Source organism: Cryptomeria japonica, chromosome 2, assembly GCF_030272615.1.
Source record: "Cryptomeria japonica chromosome 2, Sugi_1.0, whole genome shotgun sequence".
In the NCBI taxonomy this organism is placed as follows: domain Eukaryota; kingdom Viridiplantae; phylum Streptophyta; class Pinopsida; order Cupressales; family Cupressaceae; genus Cryptomeria; species Cryptomeria japonica.
This window is the reverse complement of record NC_081406.1, coordinates 155,921,719-155,944,453: the sequence shown is the minus strand read 5'-3', so window position 1 is coordinate 155,944,453 and position 22,735 is coordinate 155,921,719. Positions and strand designations below refer to the sequence as shown.

The window sequence follows — 22,735 nt, the reverse complement described above, 5'->3', positions numbered from 1 at the left end:
TATATACCCACACCTGTACCTGAATCAGTAACTTAGGAAACTTGAAACCTTGGCAAAAAGGGAGAAACAAAAAAGTATAAACATTGCACAATGTAAACCCTAGATCCTAGTGAAGGAAATAATATTAAAAAGTCTACAAAGAGTGAAAGAATAGGATCCTATAATGAATGAAAAACAAAAAACTGAAAATAAAATAAAGAGTTAGGTACCTTTCAAATGTTGTCGATATATTTGCTAAATCGGTCCACAATCACTTGAATCAGTAATCACCCTAAAATGAACACAATCTGGTCAAAGTGTTGATTTGGTCAAAAACATGAAGGAGAAAATGCAAAACATGAGGGTTTTTTTTTTGTTTTCTCTGCTGTTGACTATCATTAGGTGCTGTTAGCCAAGTTTTTGGCTTGGAGTAAGTTTTGTGAATTTTCTGACAAGTCACTCATCAAAAACTTGGCTCCAACTTGCTGGTATGTTTTCCAGCAAGTGACTCACTGGCCTGATTTGCCTTGTCAGAGTCAGTGAGTAGCTTGCCGAGTTGTTAAATAATAAATACTCACATAGAGGTTAGAATAAGGTGAGAGGTGAGTGCTTGACGATATGGGTTGTTGTAATGTCCCCATTTTTGGAGAGGAATTAATTAATTAATTAATTTAATTAGTTAAGTTGTCCAAATTATTATTATTTTTCATGGATAGCTTAATTAATTATTTTAATTAATAATATTAAGTTAATAATTTATAAAGTTATCAAATAAATTAAAAATTAAAAGACGACTTTATATTTAATTAATTTAATAAAGTGAATTAAAAATTATATCATAAAGTCACTTAAGTGAAATAATAATATTTTAACAATAATATTATTTCTAGAAGCTTCTAGAGATGAGCTGAAAAAGCATAAAGGGAGATCTAGTTGAGCTTCAAGGAAGCCTGGAATTGATATTTTGAATTGGTTGAGTCTTGTGGAGCCAAGTGGTTTCTGCAGAATATTGTCTTTGGGAACGAAAACTCCCATTGATAAGCATAATTGAGGGAGTGAAAGATCTTCCGAGGGGTTGTAGCTGAGAATGGGAGATAATTCAGTCTTCCATATTGTGCATAATGAGTTTTGTTGCATTTTTTTGGTAATTGGGTTCATGGTGTATTCAGCTTATCATATTGGATGTCCTGAGTGCACCGATTTTTATTGGAGAAGGAAGGCGATTCCATTGAAGGTCAATTGAAGGTGAAAATGGGATATTGTTATAATACAGGTCTGAAGACAAATCGGGTTTCACCCTCTAAACCCACGATCTTGTTCTTATTTCATTATTGGAGCAACACACCATAGTTTGGAGGACAGCGATTGCATTGAGGACTTTAGGCGATTCTTAATGATGCCTTTGGAAGGAGAAAAGGGAAGGATTCGGTGGCTAAATCAGATCTGAAGAACAAGTCATTTCAGACTGCTAAGCCCCCACGATTTTGCTCCTAGACTTTCATCTTGGCATTAAACTTGTCATTGAGTAATGGCGATTTGATTGGGATAAGGCAGCGATCTTTTTAGGAGTGGAAAGGAGGAGTTTGATGCTGGTAATTGACAGTTATCAGACCTTATATCAGCAGCAGGGGCGATTCTGAAAAATACTTCGATTGGGCATATGTGTAGGCACCAAAGCTTGGATATTGATTGCTTCTTCAGTCACAAGGCAAGGCGTTTATATCAGGTTCCTTTTGGCATCATTCTCCTTGTAATTTCTTGTTGTATGCAGACCTCCATGGCTGCCATGTGTATTCAGAATTTCTGAGTATTCAGTGATTGGTTGCTAGGATTTTGGATACATGTTAAGAGCATTGTAATGAATGTATTGCCTCATGAATAAAAGGAGTAATAAGGTGCTTCTCATTTGTACTTTGTCGCAAGGTTTCATGCCAACTGTTTGCTTAAATTACAGTCAGATGTATGTGTGTGATTCTTGCACTTAATCTTTATTATTGCATTGGTAAACACAAATACAACTTGCACCATCACCCTAGAGGCTTATAGTGTTGATTGGTAGTCATCCTTTGTTGTGGTCTATGCTTCCAAACTCAAGTCTGAAAACTTGCAACAGATTAAACAGCATAACACGCAAGCTATATTGCAGTTTAGAAACCGCATAACACGCAGGTTATACAGACTGAGACTTGGAACAGCAGGCTGCCAGCTAAGTGTTTGACGATATACCTTGCATTTTTATGTCCTATAACCGCAGGGGATATTTCAGTTGTATCTTGAGAAATTTGATTACAACAAATCGAAACATTGCATGAATATCTCTTGAAGTTGCAATGTGCATAATATATATGGATTATTATGTGATTGGCAACATGTTGTATTGGATCAATCTCTTATTTTATGCAGCATGAATGGTATAACTTAAGAGTCAGGAAAAATAGTAAAAGTAACCTAAGTTATCATTTTTTTGTTTTAGATAAATTGTCGGAATACTTATCATAGTGAAGTTTTATTTCTGAAGAGTGATACGAAATAGAAGTGACCTGTGGAAATAAAATATATCGGGTTGGTGAATTGTGGAAGGAATATTCAAGGATATCTGGTGAAGGATTGCAGATGAGTGAAGAGGCAGGTTGCTGAAGGCATACGTAGATCACTGAAACAGATATTTTAAAGTATTAACTCATCAAGATTTTAAAGAAACCCATAACATAAGCAGACTAGACAAGAGGGATAGCTTGCAAAATATTATCTCTGGTAATTGCAGTGTATATTATCCATGATGCTTTTGACATCTTATGCATTGTGTATATCTATCTCCTTTGATTTTCATTCTGGTATTATAGCTGCTGTGGTACCTGGGAAGGACAGAAAATTTACAGGGTTAAATGGCATAATGTGAGCAGACTGAATAACCTCACATCTTTTTGCAGAAGACTTGAAAAAAAATCAGTTGTAATTCTCTTTAAATCTTTCATATAAATTAAATAATAGTAATGCATACGGATGAGCAAAATAAGAGATAATAAGTTCAATCTTTTAGTTTCCTTTTTTCTTTGATATTCCATCTTTTTATATGCTTGTGATGGTTTTTCTAACATTTTGTTATATTTGGCAATGTTTTAAAAATCAGTTCTAATCTCAATTAGTATTCTTTTATTCTCTAGTTACAAATTATTGATTTTCTGATAATTAAGTCTAAATGCTGGACTAATGTAGGGTGATGGAAGCAAGAAAAAAGGGGGCCTCATTTCGTCATACTTTCAAATAAATGAAGCTTCTGAAGTACCCAGTGGTAAGGTAGAAACACCAACAATTGCACATAGGGGAAAGAGAAAATGCTTAACCTATGAACAATTACAGCATCTGGATGATTTTGAACTTGCAAATGTTGTAGTCTTTGGTCATGAAGAATTTCGACCAATGCAACGTCGAGCATGTGAGGTAGCTATGGCTGGAAAAGATTGCTTTATTCTTATGCCTACTGGTGGTGGGAAAAGCTTATGCTATCAGGTATTAGATTGCATTTTCCTTTAACATTCTGTTATCATTAATGCAGTGCAGCTTGATATTATATGTTTGCTAAATAGAAGATTGGGAAGTGTCATATATAGTTCATGTTTAGGTAGTGATTCCTAGTACTAAACGGAGATAAACTTGTATCTTATATTAAATAAGTGAATTCACAATCTAGAGGAAGGGTGTCCACTCTAGCTACTATGGTGAGTTTGGATTCATAGCGATGATAATTATTTTGAATGCCTGTTTTAAATGTTCTTGTATACAAATGGAATTCAGAAGTAGGGCAAAGTATCATATATTCTAATGCATGTTTATTTTATGTTTTTGGTGTCTTGATTGTATCTTGTGTAATTTATTCTTTCTTGTGAATAGCTACCTGCAGTGCTCTCTCCAGGCGTGACAATTGTAATATCACCCCTGCTGTCTCTTATTCAGGACCAAATTATTACATTGGTTACTAAGCTTGGCATACCAGCAACATTTTTGAACTCTCAACAAACCAGTTCCCAAACTGTGGCAATAATGAAAGAACTAAGGTAAGGCAGGTTTAAGTGTAATGCTCATCATGTGATACAGCCTTTGTTTTTTCCGAAAATGTAAGTTATGTTTGCATAACCTAATCCAGGGAAGCTGTTTTATAGTTGTTCACAACATTAAAAAAGGATAGTAATTGTCTCATCTCAAAATTAAACTTCTGTTAGCTCTGATTCCACGATAGATTTCTATTTTCAGTTATTCTATGATTTCCTGAGTTGGCTTGGAAGCAGAATGAAATTCATTATTTAACAGATGTAAATATTAATCTACTATGCTCAATACCAATCTCATTTTTTTTTTGTATTATCGGGCAACTGTGTTGCACATAGATCGTAAGTTTTTGTTTTTATGTTGAAAACAAATTCAAAATAATATATTATTTATTCTATTGCAATCGTGTTGCCCATGGATTGCAAATTATTGTTTTTTATTGAAAATAATTATAAAATAATGCATCCTTATTTGCAAAAATTCTTTTATTTTGGAATTATTTTCTTTTATCAAAAAAATACATTATTTACAAAATGTTGTGTCCTTTAATTTCAACATCAAATATCATAATGCAAATCATACCCTTATACTTTTCTTGACACATTCTTGGGTTGAAGTACATGCATTTGAAATACCCATTTTTGACTGTGGTGTAGTTTGCAGTTCTTCAACAAACCATTGAATAACAATATATAAGTGATCTTTTGGTAACATATTACAGAATTTTAGGGACTTTAGTAGTGGTCTTTGATGTGTCAGAGAGGATACTTGCAACTCTCTTTATGGAGGGTTGATTGAACCACTCAAGGATTTGGTTAATGCTTTTGATTTGCGATCTCTATTAGAAGCTATTGAAAGGGCTTTGAATTTGGAAACTTTGATCCCCAAGAACAAAGTTCAAATGAAGGCACCGACTTTTGGACCTTCAAGGAAACCATTTTAAAGGGAAACTCCTCAAAAGAAAATCTAGAGGAATCTACAAGGATGAGGAGCCTAAGAATAAGGAATGACTTATTTCTGTAAGAAGGAGCCATATGAACAAGGGTATTGTTGCCTTAGTTGGGGACAAGTTATAATTCCCAACCTGTTTGCAGCCTCAGGCATCGTTCTCCAACTATGTGCTAGGGGAAGCATAGGTTGTATTTGTGTTTGTTGCCTTGGGTTTTGATCAATGTGTCGGCAATATTGTCATTGATGTCAAAGGAATTTTCTGTTGTCATCACATTGTTGTCATTAATGTCATAGAGAAAGAAGAATACATTGTTGATAAGAAAAGGACTCACTGGGGTTGCAGTGATTAAAGATATAAAAATAAGCAGCTATTATTAAATAATGGCAGCAACTTTTATTATTTGAAAGGATTAGTGATACACATAAAGCAATGATTATTAAGTTTGTGAAAAGGCAGCGATTAATTATGGCTGACCTCATGCTATATATGGAAGCAATAATTATCATGTTTTTATGAACGACAACATTTATATGCTGGCCAACCTGCAATTTATGGCGTCTACATTGGGATTCAAAAAGAAAATTATTACCTTGCTCTATGGGCTGACCTCTCCCAAATGTGGTACCCATTTTCTTGTAGCTTTCAAAAATAAAATAAGTATATTCACAAGAGGGCTGAACCCCTTGACATGAGCAAGCAAATAAAATAAATAAAAATAAATTATTGCTGCCTTGGCCGACCTCCTTGGATGAGTCACCTCATTTGGTGAAGGTGTGTTATTGCAAGGTATATATAGAAGATGTTTTGAGGATTAAAATGAAAGCAACAAATGAGTATCTTTCAGATTCATAGCAATTTAAGAGCAGATAAAAAACAGGCTTCAAGAGCAAATTTCAAGGAAGGTTATGAGCAGAGTTTAAAGAATTTTATAGAAGATCTAAAAGCAAAATCATGGCATTGTTATGAGCAGAAATATTGAAGATTATTTTGCAGATTTGTGAGCAATAAAAAGTGAAAATTTGTGAGCATATATTAAGGCAGATTTGTGAAGAGGTTTATTCAGAGTTAAGAAGGAAAATATATGAATGGGATTGCATCAAATTTGTAAAGAGCAAGAAGGGTTTGTGAAGACAAATCAGATGTCCATCATCTGTTGAAGAAGCAATGTCCCGAGGGTGGAATTTACTCATTTGGAAGTTGGTGCTTCCCAAATGTCGAGATTGGTGTCTCTTGCTGAGTTGGTGCTTAGTGGTGGGGATTGGTGTCTCTAGTGGGTTGGTGCCTATGAATCAACAAGAGGGCATTGTATTATTTGCTGGAGTGATTGAAGAGTGCACTGGATAAGGCGAAGTTGAGGTTACATTATAATATTTGAAAGTGTATTTGCTGGTCGTGGATCTTTGCTAGGAGTGGGTTTGCAGTTTATTGTTAATGTTCATGCTATACTTGATGGACATGGAAGGGATTTTAACCTAGGCGCGAGTCTATTACAAATCAAGAGCAGTCTCACAGGGACCTGAGATGGAAAAAGGGCCTTCATTGCTGGGTGTCAAACTCCCTAAGGGTGGCACATTGTTTCCTAGCTGTTCATGCCTCTTTTTCAGGCCTTCGACCCCCTCAAAAGGTGAATGCAAGTGAATAAGGATGCCTTTTGAGACCAGTTTCATCTGCTGAAAGGGATTCGTAGATATTTGCCAGGATAATGTTTGAACTTGCTATTCATTAATATGCGTAAGTGCGCATACTTAATAGTGGTGTGAGCTTCTTCTTGTGGAGCAGTTGTGCTTTTCTTATTGCTGTTTGGTGCCAAAGTTTACTGTTGTTTTCATTAGGACTCTGTGCTTGTAACTGAAGGTAATAATTCTATGCAATAAAGAGGACAGATCTGAATTTTTTGTCTTCTGTTATTTATCTAATATATCTGCCGTTAATAAGAGGTCAGATTATTTGCTTAAACCTGTTGTCTTTCATTCAATCCGCTACAAATTAATGGTTATTTCAAAAAATGTGAGATTTTTATCATGCATACTTCTCTGAGGTATTGGCAAGAACTTTCATATTAAACTTTCAAGCAAACATCAGTATCTTTACAAACTGAAACCATTCATAAGATCAGCATAAGCAAACTGTTTGACAAAAGTCATTCAGAGGATAAAGGTGAAAATTTGGGCAAAAATTGGTAGGGGATGTATACCTGAAATGAGGGTTAGCCAATAAACAGCATAAACAAGCAAGTATACCAATGAAACATAACAAAACAAAGATCTAAATGACAAAGTAAGCTAAATCATCCATCTCCTAAGATTGTTCCATTGTTCTCTATCTCCAAGGATCCTTCAAATCAAGGTGGCTCTCAGCTTGGATGAGCATTTGATCTCTAGGATGACTACCTAAAGAATGAGGGATATGTGATCAAAGATCTAAATGCTATGCAACTAAGATCTTAGTGAATGATTTTGATATGAAACCAGATAATGATATGGTGCAAGATGATGAGATTGATATGAAGCTAAACTAGCATGAAAATGATATTAAGATGATATTAAGCTAGCATGGAAATGAAGCTAACATGATATATTACTAACATGATATGCAAAACATGACAAATCTAGGCTATGATGCTACTAAATGATCTAATTACTATTATCAAAAAGAGGCTAAAAATGCTTGATGAAATGAGACTATAAATTAGATGCATGAAGACTTGGATATTGATAATGAAGGAACTGAGTCCTATTTATAGAAGAAATAGGGAAATAGATGGGTAAGATTGAGAAATCTTAACAAGGCCTAGGATTGAAAGCTATTCAATCCATATTTAAAATTTCCACCAATGAAATGGTGTCAATTGTCAACAAGAGGTGGTTTGGGAGGGGATGTAAGAGACATTAAATGCCTAAGAAGACATGAGGGTCACCCTAGGAGGGTGTGGTTAGGGTTAGATTAGGGTTAACCAGTGGATAAAGCTTTTACCCAAAGGGTAAACTCTTGTACAAGGGTTAATAGGATAACTAGGGTCAAAGCAATGAGTGCTTGATGAGACCCATGTGTTAGACGAGGGTTAAGTTAGAGAGAAAGTCTCTAACCATGGGTTGAGGTTGGATTAACCATTAATGGTTAGGAAGACTTTGAGGGTTAACTTGTTGAAGACATAAAGCCTTTAATGCATTTCAAAGACTTTGAGGGATTTTTGAGAAGTGACTTCTCTTAATGAATATGCAGATGTTTAAGAGATGGATTAGGTTAATTAGGATGGTTAGAAGAATCTAGAAGGCTCTAGAAGAGGTTTAGTCATGAATTTAGGAGAATGCAAGTGAGACATTTAAGATTTTTAATTAAAGTTAATTGATTTATTTCAATTAATGGGTGCAATTTGCATTTGTAGTGAAACACAAGTGGGGGGGAGATAGATAAATCTTGATTTATTTATATTAGAAGATTAAGTTAAATTAAATGTGGAAATGGGATTTAATCAAATAAATGGATTTATTTAATTAATAGAAGACAGGGGAATTAATCAAATACTAAATTTGATTAATGGCTAGATAGAAGAAAAGGGGATATTAATTAAACCTTAATTTAATTAATAGGTGGATAAATGATATTTAAACAAATAAAATTCATTTAATTGTGTATATTTTAGGTGTCTATAGGGGATATTATAAAATGTATGATTAGATGGCACATGGAATCCCAAATTTCTCACATTGTTTTCAATTATGTAAATCCCGATATTAATTTGATTAGCCTAACTAAATCTAGTTGAACATAACGAAGTGGATGCTTTGTTCAACAATGATGATGATGTTTTTATAGGAGTATATTTATTTCTCACAAGTAATATGGAGGTCTAGTTTGTTCAAGACGTGAAAATTAAATTTTGCGGATGTGTCTGAGGGCCTAAAACCCTCGTCCCTATTTTTGAGATGCCCTTGGAATGTGAGGACGTGTCCCTAGGCCTAAAATCCTCATCCTTGTTTCTGGGATGTCTCGAGGGTGCGGGGACGCCTCGGGGATGTACTCAGGCTGCCCCCTCTTGCCAAAATTTGCAGGAAACGTCCCAAGAACCAAGGGATGTCAAGGCTTGATGTTGGGAACTTTTGGCCTTCTCAGGGATGCTAGAGGACATCTGGGATGTTCCCTAGTTGTCTCGAGGACAGTTGGATGCCCTTGATGTTAGGCCTCCATTTAAAGAAATTGTCCAAACTTAAAAAACATTTTTTATGCTTTATGTAGGCTCCCACATCCTAGCTTGCCCTAAAGGAGGAATAGATGTTTAATTTTTTTCATTTCAACATTTGTGTGTGAAATAAAAAGAAGCAATAGGGTTTGAAGGGAGAATGCCTTCTTTTGAGCAGGGACAAAAGGAGCTAGCTACAAATGAGATTCAATCTAGGGAAGTGGGGCTGGAAATTCTTCAAAGAGGTAAGTCTTTTATCCTTTTATTTTTTTTGTCAATTTATTTTCAAATCTTGAAGCATGAAATACTTTTTAAATTTTTTTTTGCATTTTTTTTAGTTTAAAGTTGCATTAAATCTCAAAAAAACATGAGCAATTGTGAGAATGATAGTGGTAGTGACAATGAAGTGGAAGAAATACAAGTACAAGTGCTAAGGGTGGTAGTGGACAACAACCAAATCCATTTAAATGCCCTTCAAAAACCTTGGAAAAATATGCAAAGGGCCCTTTTAACATAAAAAACCTTTTCTCCAACTTGTTACACCCATAGTTGAACTACTTGCCAAAAGCAAAAACTCGTCAAGGCCTGAAAAATAAACTTGGGAAAAACTCGGCCATTACTTGACAACTTAAAAAAGTCCTTAAATTTAATTAGAAATGCATTTTTTTTTTGCAAAATTTAGTGAGGAGATGCATCCAATGAGTCAATAAATGAGAACACAAAAGAAACAAGGCGAGTCTAGATATATTTGAGTGATTTAAACGCAAATTGGGTACAAAGTGGCATCCTCTTTGGAATGCTGGTGGTTGATAGACTGAAACAAAATGAAATAGCAAATTGTTTTTCTAAAACTAAAAGTAAATACTACATCAAAATATTTTACATCTTCCTCTTCTTAGCTCTAGTGAAAAATAGGGGAGAGATAGAACTACAGGCTCTAGTCCTAGGAGTTCGATGTGCCTCCACCTCGCCAAAATGAGGTTGAGCGTAGTACCCCTTGCAGGGGTTTGAGGGTGAGAGAGGTAGAGAGATAGGTCTATATCTTGGGGGAGAGAGGAGAGAGTGAGATAGAGAGTGGTAGAGATAGGGGATGGAGGAAGAGTGATAGGTCCAGAATTCAGGGTAGATAAAGTCAGTGAGGTAGAGAGAGCGAGAGAATGCTGATAGGAGCCTACTGATTATTGAAATTTGACTGTCTGAAAATTAAAAGATCTTCTAAAACCTAGAATTTGCATTATAACTCCTACAAATCTGAAACCACTCTCAAACATCTTGCCAATATATACATGAAATATAACTTAAAAGTATAAGAAAGGAAAAAGACATTGAAATGTGACTTACGCTGATAGGAGCCTTTTGGTTACTGAAATTTAACTGTCTAAAAATTTAAAAGATCTTTTAAAACTTAGAATTTGCATTATAACTCCTACAGATCTGAAACCACTCTCAAGCATCCTGCCAATATATACATGAAATATAGCTTAAAGTATAATTATACTTAAATGTTATATTTCATGTATATATTCTAATGAAGAGAATGAGAGTGACTTGAAAAAAAAAATTAGACAATTTTTTGACATGTTTGGGTCTTGTTTTTATGCAGCCGAGTTTTTTCCAAAGACTCGCTGAGATTTTGTGAAAAACTCGACGAGTTTTTCCCCAAAACTCTGCAAGTTAAAGTCATAAATACTCGCAGAGCAAAAAAACTCGCAAGTTTTTCAATACTCTGCGAGTATTCCATCTATGGAACTTACACCTATGGATAAAAAGTAAAAAAATTCACGAGGGAGTAGGGTGTGGCTTTGTCACATTTGCAAGAAAGATTTTAGATGCAGCTACAAAAGGGCACGGTCTCATTTTTTGGGTTTTATAGTCCGTGGAGTTAAATTTTGTCCACAACTAAAAGAAAATGTGAAGATAGAGTGCTATGGATTGCACAAGGAGTGACAATGTTGATTCATTCTTTTGCAAGTGCACAATCATCTATGCCTATGCCATCCACGGTTGGTAGTAGTGAAGTTGTCACAAGAGGAAAGAGGAAGATGAGTGGTGGTGAGAAGTCAAAGACAATTAAGCTATGTTTGATGTGCAAGCACGAGATGCTACAGAGTCTTCCCTTTCCAAATTATTTTTTGCTCATGCCATCCCATTTCATGTGGCCCGTTCCTATTACTTCAAACAAATGTTGGAGATGTAGCCTCTATGGGTCCCTCATTCATACCCCCTAGAGATCATAAGCTAATGCCCTAAATTGGAAATGCCTTAAATTTGTCCTAATTGTCAATTCTGAAGTAAGCAAGTGGGTTTAGAGAGCACCTTTACTTGATTGAAATCCTGCAAACAAATTAGGAAACATTTACAACAATAATTCCAATGAGCAGATTATAATAATTAAACATTCATACATACATGGTAGAATTATCAATCCAATCATAAAGTATTTATATCATTTGGAACGCTCAACCATAGGAGAACATGGGGAGAGTGACTTCGATGGGGTGTTTCGTTTCCTCTACCCTAGGTGCAAGAGTCGATATACCATCCATCTTGGCCACATGTGGTGCATGCCGTCCATATGAGGTGGTTTACCCTATGTTACCCCAAGTTTCCGGGACGGGGGGACGGGGGGACGGGGGGACGGGGGGACGAGTTTCTGGGACGGCAATTTTTTTCCCAAATTTGGGGACGGGGGGGACGGCAAAGGGGACGGCTGTATAAAATATAGGGAAAATTTAAAATATATAGGAAAATTCTAAATGTTCATATGAAAACATGGATAAAGCATGCATCTATACATTATATTCATATGAAAACATGGATATAGCATGTGTATGATACTATGAAAACATTTTAGAATGCAAACATCGAACATACAACATTATCAATAGACTCAATACTCAATATGCACTCATAATTCAGAATTTCAATTCATTCACATTGTCAATATGCATATCATAATAGATATTAAAGAAATAAAATACATAATGGAGCCTAATCAGACTCAGAGGTTAAATTTTCACTACTTCCATCAGCACAGTTCCCCCCTATATTTTTTGACGGGGGTTTGGGGGCAGCGCCCCCAACTTGGGGTCAAGGGGCATCGCCCCTTGCGGGGTCAAGGGGCAGCGCCCCTTGCGCGCTCCCTGTCGCGATACAGGGCGGGGTTGAGGGGCAGCGCCCCGCGAGGCCAAAAATACTTTTATTATTTTATATAGGCATCGGGTGTTATTTTTCTATTGGCAAAAAACCCTTCATGAGATATTTCACTCCCTCAATTACGCAAAAAACATCATTAAAAAAAATTGAAAATACGACATTTTTTATTTTAATATTTTTCCCTAGCCCTAGATGTGGGGGACGTCTGGCCGTCCCCGGGACGGCTAGGACGTCCCCAATCCGTCCCCAGCCGTCCCCGGGACATACAGACGTCCCCCACAGCTAGGGAAGCCGTCCCCCCGTTTCGGGGACGTCCCCTCAAAATTTTGACAATTTGGGGACCGGGGGGGGGACGTCCCCTGGCCGTCCCCAAGTCCCCGAAACGTCCCTGGGACTGGGATGGGGGTTTTCAGGTAGGGGATGCGTCCCCGGGTTTCGTAGGGTTTACCCAGTGAGGTTTCCACTTTTGATTATCCCCTCATCTTGCCCCCCCTCCCCCCCCCCTCTCTCTCTCTCTCTCTCTCTCTAGTTGGTCTCCTTGTATTGATGCACCATGGTAGGGAAATGAGGCTACAATAGGGTGCCCCAAAAGCCATCTCCTCTAGGTGCAAAGGCAGTACCCTTTGTACTCCCTTGGCCTCATGGAACCATCTAGTTCCCTCCTAGAGGTGGTGTACCTAGAGAACTGCCCTATCACTGTACCCCTCTTGCAGGCCTACACCCCTTCTACCATGGCTGGACGCATTCAGAAAATACGAAGGAATACAGTAACATACAATTAACTGCAGAATGTTATTAAGTCAGACTGATATCTATTAGGGTATGCATAATCAATTATGGCAGCAATATATTAATAATAATAAATATGTAGAAATATAAATACACAGTCACAGTGCTTATTATGTATGCATAGACAACTCATACCAAACTGTCTTAGTTAATTTGTATGCTGTATATTCAATGCCTTATGTAATATATTAAGTGCCAGTTCAATGGATGATGATTCTCCCTGCTATCCACTTGGTGTGATCTTCTTATATCCAATCATTGGTTGGAGGATTGTGACTTTCTTCTAAAGTTATGACCCGTAGGGTGAGGTGTGTTCCTTCATGAATCCGTGTCTCTTTATGCTTACAGGTCCCTGAAACCATTGTTGTTTATTCCTAACTAATCCTTCATTCCATCTAGAGGGAACCGTTGCTTCTTAGAGGGGGAATGGATAATCAAATATTATTGATTTATCGAGAAAGCCTCATTACCTTCGTTCTGCAGATCGCTGATTACAACCGATTGTAGAATGCCTTGTGACCATGAAATTGTGAAGTCTTATTGGCATAAAACAATTTCATCTTATGGATTGGCTGTGAAGAACTACGAGTCGTTGATCAAGTTGGGGCCATGACATAGAGAAAGAGTATTTTAAGGTTAATTTGCTAATGGAGGATATAAGGCAAATTTGGATCAAGACATGTTTCTCTATTGTAATGGATGGTTGGACTGATATTAGACATCAACCACTCATTAGTATCATAGTCACATTTCCTACTGATTCTTATTTTCTCAAAGCCGTGGATTGTTTAGGGAAGCTTGAGGATGCAAACTTCCAGTTTAGCATTTTGAGAGATGCCATAGAGGTGGTTGGGCCCTCAAAAGTTGTACAGGTGATCACCAATTCAACATGTGTTTTCAAATTGGCTAGTTTGATAGTGGAGGGTGCCTACAAGCACATCTTTTGGACCCAATGTGTCCATGCATTGAACAATACATTAAAAGACATAGGTAAAATAGATTGGGCAAAGCAAGTGATGGTAGAAGCTAGAGACATTCATATGTTCATTTGCAACCACCACACTTTACTTGCTCTCTTTAGGACATTTTCAAAGGAGTTCCTCAAACTTGTTGAGACAAGGTATGCCACTTACTTCATTTTGTTAGAGAGGATGGTTGAGGTGCATGAGCCTCTACAATTGATGATTATGAATTCAAAGTGATCTAGATGGCCTAATTCAAGCTCTAATCAATGAAAATCCATCAAACAAAAGTTCTTTGATGACAATTGGTGGTCCATTGTGAGGTAAGACATTGCTCATTTTATTAAAAATTAAATATTAGATAGTTGATTTTCTTATTAAATTTTGATTTTAATATTTTAATTTTATTGTTTAATGTTCCAACTTTCGAAGTTTCTAACACGTCAATTGATTATTTTGAACTTTTTGTTTGCATTTTGTAGATATGTTTGCCCTTTCATCTCACCTATTGTAGATGCCATTAGTTATGCTCTAAGTCACCAGGTTTGAATTCGAATTCGAAGTTCGATGCGGAAAAAATTCAAAATGTATAAAATTCGCCATATGTAATTTTAAATTTTTTTTTTAATAAATATATGTAATATATCTATAAATTTGCATAAATAGTTTAACATTGATAAATAGATTTGAAATCATTACAAAAAGATGACACATTTATAAAATATAAACCGTAGGAAACATATGCTTTCACTATTGCAAAGATGTTCTTTTGTCAAAAAGGTACAATAACAGTCAAAAACTTTAGAACTTTAAAATAACTCTAAGTCATCAAGAGCACTTGGTTGGGATGCCAAATCATCATCATCTGTATCACTACTCAGTTCATCATCTGCAAAGTCAGGCTCATCTGCATCTAGCATTGCTATGCCTTCAAGAGTTTGTTGTAAAGAAGTGTTCTTTGCTGATTTGTTCATCAGCAATTTCAAATTGCTGCGAACATAGACAAGATCTCCCAACTTTCCAGTCAGCAATTTGTTCCTCTTTTTGGAATGGATGTGGTCAAAGCAACTCCAGTTCCTCTCACAAGTTGATGAACTTGCTCCCTGACTCAAAATTCGAATAGCAAACTCTTGCAGTTCAGGAGTTGATGATCCATAAGAGATCCACCATCTATATCCAGGCATACGTGGCGAGTCATATTTGGCTTCTGCCCCTCCAAACATCCCTTCTCCTCTCTTGTATTGCCAACTTTGATCTCTGATTAGTGCTGCAATTTCTGGATTTGGTACATACCTGCTAATGGCTTGGTAAAGCCCTGCCATGATTTCATTATCACTCCTTCTATCAATAGAAAACAACTTAGGCTCCAAAAAGCAAGCTGCTGCATGTAAAGGTGTGTGCATCATTTTCCATCTGCAATCAACTGTCTCCCATATTTGCATATATTCTGCTTCTTCATTATTTAGTGCTTTTTGAATAGATTCCTTACACCGGTCCATGCTTTCATAAAGCATGCCAAGGCAAGGAGTGTCACCATCAACCATACGAAGCACATCAACAATTGGTTCACATACAAGCAAAACTTTTGCTGCACTTTCCTAGAAATTGCTGTTTAGGATGATTTGCTCTATGTTCTTCCCCTTGGGGCCTTTAGAAAGCATTGAACTTTCCCACTGATTGGAACATATAACAGACCTCAAAGCTGCTTTTTCTTCAACCACTCTTTTCAAAGTGATATAATATGAAGCAAATCTTGTTTCACAAGGCCTCAACAATTCCTTTGATGCATGCTGCCTATAAATATTCAATGTGAGATGATGATTCCGTATGAAATTTGCAATTGCTCTCCCTCTATGAATAGCTTCATTTACCCATGGGAATTTAGCCAAGTCATGAAGCAACAAATCGAGACAATGGGCTGCACATGGGCTCCAATATATCTGTGGGTACTTCTCTACAATCAGCCTCCCAGCTCCCACACAATTTGCTGCACTATCAGTTACCACTTGAACCACATTTTCCATCCCTACTTCAAGAATGGCTTCTTCTAATATTTGAAAAATATACTCTGAAGTTTTCTTGTGGTTCATGGTGTCAATGACTTTCAAAAACACAACACCTTCAGGGCAAGACACCAAAACATTAGTCAATGGCCTTTGACACATATCTGACCATCCATCACTCAATATAGTGCAACCTGTTTCCTTCCAAGTGGCTTTGACATCAGCTAATTTTTCAGTCACTCTATCTTTTGACCTCTGCAAAAGAGTTGTCCTGATAGCCTCTGAACCTGGGGGTGTGTACCCTTTGCCAAACTCTGCAATTTTTTGAACTGCATTATGGAAATGAGGATTTCTCGCAACATTGAATGGAATAGCACTTGTGTAAAACAAATCAGCAATTGCATCATCCACCTGTTGTTTCTCTATTGGTTTCCAAAAGTTGTTCAGTGTTCCACTCAATTTTGGTACACTCGCCGCTTCGGATTGCATAGAAGAGGAAGACATGGCAGATGTGAATCTAGATACATCTCCTTCAATTCTTTGTTTCTTTTGTGCCTTCTTCATTTTGCCTACCGTTGAAGCAGCCAACTCTTTCTCTAGAATAGCTTTAAGTTTTGGAGTCACACCTATGCATGCTTGAACACCTCCACCTAGACCCCCTGTATTAGCAAGGAAGTGGTCCCTAAGCCTTGTTAAAGTTCCAATAATATTTGCCTAACATATGTTACATTTGATGTGAGTTCCATTTCGGGTCACATGCTTCCATGCCTCAGAAGTTGATTTGGGAGGAGCCATTAAATGAAAATCTGCATGTTTGGAAAGAAAAATTAAAAAACACACTACTTTTATTTCAACCTTTTAAAAATATATAATATTAAACAATATAATAAAAAACCATTAATATAAAATTATAAATTATATAATAATAATATTAAACAACATTATAAAAAATAAACATTATAAATTTATAAATAAACATTATAAAGTATAAACTATTAATTAACCTAAAAAAATATTAAATAAACAACATTATTAAATAATAAACCTAAAAAAATATTAAATAAACAACATTATAAATTTATAAACATTTAATAAACAACATTATAAACATTATAAATAAATAATAAACCTAAAAAAATATTAAATAAACAACATTATTAAATAAATAATAATAAAATTTATAATAAACATTATTAAATTGTTTATAAAAATATTAAACCTAAATTTTTTTTAAAAAATATAAAAATATATAATATAATATTACAAACTATTAATATAAAATCATAAATTTTTAAACATTAACATTATAAACATTATAAATTAAAAAAAAATAATAAACTTAAAAAAAATGGCAGCCTACCTGTGCAGGTCGCGGACTGGTGGCGACGCGAGTTGGTGGCGTCGCGGACTGCAGGTGGCGTCGCGGACTGGTGGCGACGCGAGCTGGTGGCGTCGTGGACTGGTGGCAGCCGAGCAACTCCTGCGGCCGGGCAGACTGGGCTACTTTGGCAACTCGCGTGGCGGTCGGGCAAACTGGGCTCCGTTGGCAACTCGCGTGGGTGTGATTGCAACTCCTGCAGCCGCCCTTTTATAAAATCCGCGACGAAACCCTAAAACGCAAACCAAATAAAATAAAAAACACTTTATCACAAACCCTAATTTTTTTTTTATTTAATCGAATTTAATCGATTTTTTGCATAGTTTTTCAAGTTCGCCGAATTTCGAACTTCAAGGTTCAAATTTGGTCGAACCTGGTGACTTAGGTTATGCTGATATAGACTTTCGTAGACTTGGGGAAATATATGAGACATTTGATAGAATGCTTGGGAATATAAAGTAAACAATTTTGGCTAAGGATCCTACTTTGGGATAATATGAACAACATATTAAGCCCATTGTGATGCGGAGGTGGAACGCAATGAACAGTTCACTTGATATGGTAGCCATTTGCTCTAAATCCCCAATGGTATGCACCAAGGGATGGAAGGTTGCCTCCATGTGATGATGAAGAGCTTTTAGATGGGCTAACATGGGCCATTGATAAGATGTATTTAGAGGAGTCTTCAATACTTCACACACAATTGCTTTACATTGCAAATCTTCGCGGTCAAACATTTTTAGTAAACCATAAGCAAGGTTGGATAGAGCTATACTAGCTCAAATTGACCTTATTGGATGGTGGAACATGGCATAAGAAGGATACACCACAATTGAAGATTATTGCCACTCACCTCCTTGTGCAGGTTGCCAGTTCGTCTGTTACAAGTAGGAATTGGTCCACATGACTTTTTTACTTCATCAAGATGAATAGACTTACCTCTAGATGAGTGGAGAAGCTAGTGGATGTGCATATTGCTCTTCGACTTCAGGATTGTCAGACTCTAGAACTTCGACAAACTCCAACATTATTGTGGGATATTGATCCTGAAGACATTGCTTAGGTTGATGAAGAGGAGACACTAGAGGATTGGTTGGGATTTCGTTGGATGAGGAGGGCCATCATAGTGGCAATAACTCAGATTGGGTCTTTGATTTTGATGCAGTGTTGGGAGATGTAGATTAGGGGCAACAGTGTACTTTGTTTTTTTGTATTTTCATATCGTAATTGAAAGTGAAACTATATGGCAGCACTGTAGCTTTTGGGCATTTTGTTATAAGTTTATAACTTGTATGTTATTTTTTAATATCACATGCATATTGACAATGAATTCTGAAAGCACTTTGAATTAAGTATTGATATTTGAAAATTTGAATTAATGTCTCAATTTAACACAAATGTTATATGTTAAGGTTCTATAATGTATATGCCCAAACTTTATCCATGTTTTCATATGAATATAATGTATATATGCATGCTTTATCCATGTTTTCATATGAATATTTGAAATTTGTCTTTTTATTTTAATTTTTCCCTATATTTTATTTAATTGTCCACTTTGTCGTCTCCAAAAATGGCTTGAAAAATTGAGGACACAAAAATGTACCCCCCCTTCTCAGAAACTCGGGGTAACGTAGATTTATAGGCATCATCTTTTTTTTTGTATTGAAAGATAAACATCTTGATAAACTTTTAGTAGCTTGTGGACATTGGGTGCACAAATAATTGACCTTTGGCTAAGAGCCAAGGATTGAGGGGTATCCATTTTACCAAATTCACTTGAGACACTATCCTTGCTGCATCTATTATAGTGTTGGGCCTTGCACTCAGTAAGATTTGATCCCTAGCAAGCTCCTTGTGATCCATTCAACTTAATTAATAGACCAAGGGCCACTTTTTTTTTTGATCGGTAAAATATGTTTGTTTTTATTTAGAAGGAAATTGAAGTACATAGTAAACCATCATACAACCAAACCATCATCTAGAAACAAAACCACCTAGCCAAAACCATTCTGAACTTAAGCAGAGAAGTCAAAAAACCCTACCCCACTGTCAAAAAAGGTTTCAATACATCGTGCCTTAGTGGCATAAACAGTTTATCAGAGAGAATCATTAAACAAAAACTACAACAAAACACAAAATGTACTGAGAGGTACCATTGATCATCAAATTGTTCAACCATCTGCAGCAACTCGAGAGCTTGAAGCATCTGCCATCCCACCAGAGCCACCAACCGCACCACCCTGTGGAACCTATCTTGCCAGCTCCGCCGAGAGCCATCTAGTGATCAGCCTCCTACTTCTCACCTCGTCTACCAACCTAGCCTCCACACTCGCTTGTCGGATAATTTCTTCAAGCTCCATAATTTGGACATAAACAACAAGGCCTTCCCAACCTCGCCTCGCATCGTCCCTGAACCGAGCTTTGACCTCCTCTCGGCGTCGAAGAAACGGAATTCAGGAGTGCCTCGCTCGCAACTCAACATTATTTTGTGGAAAACCTCCAGAAAGGTTGAATCCCCAACTCGGAACGACCCACTCCAACAAAGACCTCAAATTTAACAGGTAAGCTTGCAAAACGATCATCCCCAATACCTTCCTAACTTCCTCGCACGCATATCCCAAGTCCAGTCCCCAAGCCATGATTAGGGAATAAATATCAGCTCTACATCGATACCTATGGTCGATAATCGCCACCTTCTCACCCAAAACCAATTGAACCGCTTTCAAGAACAGTGGGTCATTTGCTAGAAACATTTTCTCAACCATCTTCACCGGGATGGGACCTCGAAAGGCCGGCATCAACTTTGAAGACCTCGGGGTAAAAGTTGCTTCCATTCTGGGCCTCCATAGAAAACGGACTCTGCAAAAAAAAGTCGAACTTTGCCAAAAACTTGTAGCCTTCACCACCAACTCACAGACAAGCTTCATTGAATCCACGAAAATACCAAAAATAGAAATTAAGTAGGCACGCTCCACAACCGCCGCCATTTCAGAGAGCGTTCCGCATTAAATGCTCATTAACTCAAACCAGACTTACAACTTTGGATGAAAAGCCGGCTAAAAGACGCACATTTCGAATTTGCAGGAGTACAATCTTGGCAGGGTGTCTTAACTCCATCGCACGATGCAATCATGACAATCTCGCCACCTCACCTCCCCTTTGGAAAGCTCACACGCCACGTTTGAAAGATCGTTCAGCAATGACATTCCCACCTCTTTTCACATGGGAAATACAAAAATCTTGGAAGTATTTTAACTTTTCACAAATTATATGTATAAATTTATTTAGCTTCCAACACGAGGTATCACCTTTGATCAAGGCATTAATCACAACTTGGGAATCCCCTTCCAAGTGGACCTTCGATGCTTTCATGTTCACTGCCAAGTCAGTCGCTAATAAGGCCGCTTGAGCCTCCGCCTCATTATTGGTTCCATCTCGTAATCTTCTTGCTCCTGTTAAAAGGATCTTCCCCTCATCATCACATGCCACACACCCCGCACCTGAAGTGCCCGCATTCCCTTTTAAGGCCCCATCAAAGTTAATTTTCACCCAACCCCTCTCCGACTTTGACCACGTCACAACATCTGCTTCAAAAGGACCGCACATAGGATTAGCCCTGAGGAACCCATGAACGGGTCTGAGCTTGATGAGGGGCTACCTCGCAAGGATGCAGTTGTCAACCAAACTGTACGAGTGTTTCACAAAATTATGGTTAACTGTTGCTGAGGAGACCACTTCAGAGATGGCCCTCTCCACCTTGCCACACATTCTGTCAAGTCCTTCCATTTTGTCTTGAAAAATTCTCTTGTTCCTTTCTTTCCATAGTTCCCAGATAACAATGGAAGACAAGATCGTCCATACACTCGACAAGACTGATTTGCTCTTCTCCGAAAACCAACTTTTAAGAAGATCAGAAATATTATCTGGGAGAGGAATTGACCACCCTAACTTACCAAGTACAAACCTCCAAACTTCCTTAGCCAAATCACAATTTAACAATAAATGATCCAGTGATTCCTCTTGTTCTTTACACATAACACATTGGAAAGGACCATTGAATCCCAAATGCAGCATTCTATCTCCCGTCAGGTTCCTCCTTTTCAGAACCAACCAAGCAAAAACTCCCGCCTTGGGGAGACACTTAGAGCTCCAGCATAATTAAGAAGGCCAATCCGGTTGGATATCTGCATTCTCAATAATATTGTATCCAATTTTGATTGAATAAGCACCTGATTTTGAGCCACACCATTTTATAACATCATCTTTCGGACCAAGAATTGGGAAACACTCCCCTAAAATATTTTTGAAACACCTTTTTTGCTGGGAAGATAATGGCAGCACATCGACATCTTTCCATTGCCAAACATCAACTCCGTTACATCGCTCTAAATATATGTAGTCCTTGACTTTTGTGCCCCAAGTGGCCAAAGATACCTGTTTAATAAGATCTATATCCTCTCTCAAGGATAAGGCAGGTTTGCCATCCCACGAATCTGTCCAGAAATGGGCTTTCCCCCCATTCCCCAATTGCCAGGTAATGTGCTCTGTGATCACTTTCTTGCAGGACAATAAAAAATTCCACACTGCGGATCCTCTAGGAGGCTCATGAACTGTAAAAATCCTCTCATCATCTAATGAGTCAAGATATTTGTGTTTCAGGATCTGAACCCATTTATGGTTGGGTTTTACATACATCTGCCAAATTAGTTTAGCCCCCATAGCTTCATTTAAAAAGCACCACTTTCTCAACCCAACACCTCCCGCCAAACGAGGTTGACACACATTATCCCTAGCTACCAGTGGAATTCTATCTTGATCACTCTTGCCGCTCCAAAAGAATTTCCTCATGAATTGGTTAATACTTCTAGTTATCTTGTCCAGAACTTTAAAACACATCATGGAATAAATCGATATCGCCGATAAGACTGATTTCAATAGTAACAACCTACCAGCAGAGGTGAGAAATTTGCATTTCCAACCTTCTAACTTGTTAACACAACTATCAAATAATCTTTGCCACAAATGTGTCCTGTTAGGCCCCCCAAACAAAGGTTTTCCCAAAAATCTCCGTGGGAGAGAGCTAGCTTTGACACCCAAGATCTTAACAATTTCTCTTTGCTTTCTAAGATCAGTATTGAAGAAAAAAATGTTTGATTTCTTCTAGTTCACTTGTTGCCCGGATGCTTCACAAAAGGTATTGAGGGTTCTTTTTATAAGATGGGCTTCCTTTAGAGAGGCATCCCCAAAAAGGTTAGTATCATCCGCAATTTGTTGGTGAGTGACTGC

General features: G+C 37.2%; 1 protein-coding gene across 4 annotated transcripts in view; it reads left to right on the top strand.

The window, feature by feature from the left end:
• LOC131070562 (ATP-dependent DNA helicase Q-like 1) overlaps positions 1–22,735 on the top strand; it is a 126,216-nt gene that overhangs the window by 51,585 nt on the left and 51,896 nt on the right. For 2 of the 4 annotated variants that reach the window (XM_058006128.2, XM_058006127.2), the window contains exons 3-4: positions 3,196–3,489; positions 3,871–4,034. In XM_058006128.2, the coding sequence (XP_057862111.2) occupies positions 3,196–3,489; positions 3,871–4,034 (458 nt within the window). The remainder of the gene's footprint in view (positions 1–3,195; positions 3,490–3,870; positions 4,035–22,735) is intronic. The other 2 variants (XM_058006130.2, XM_058006129.2) reach the window with 2 other exon arrangements.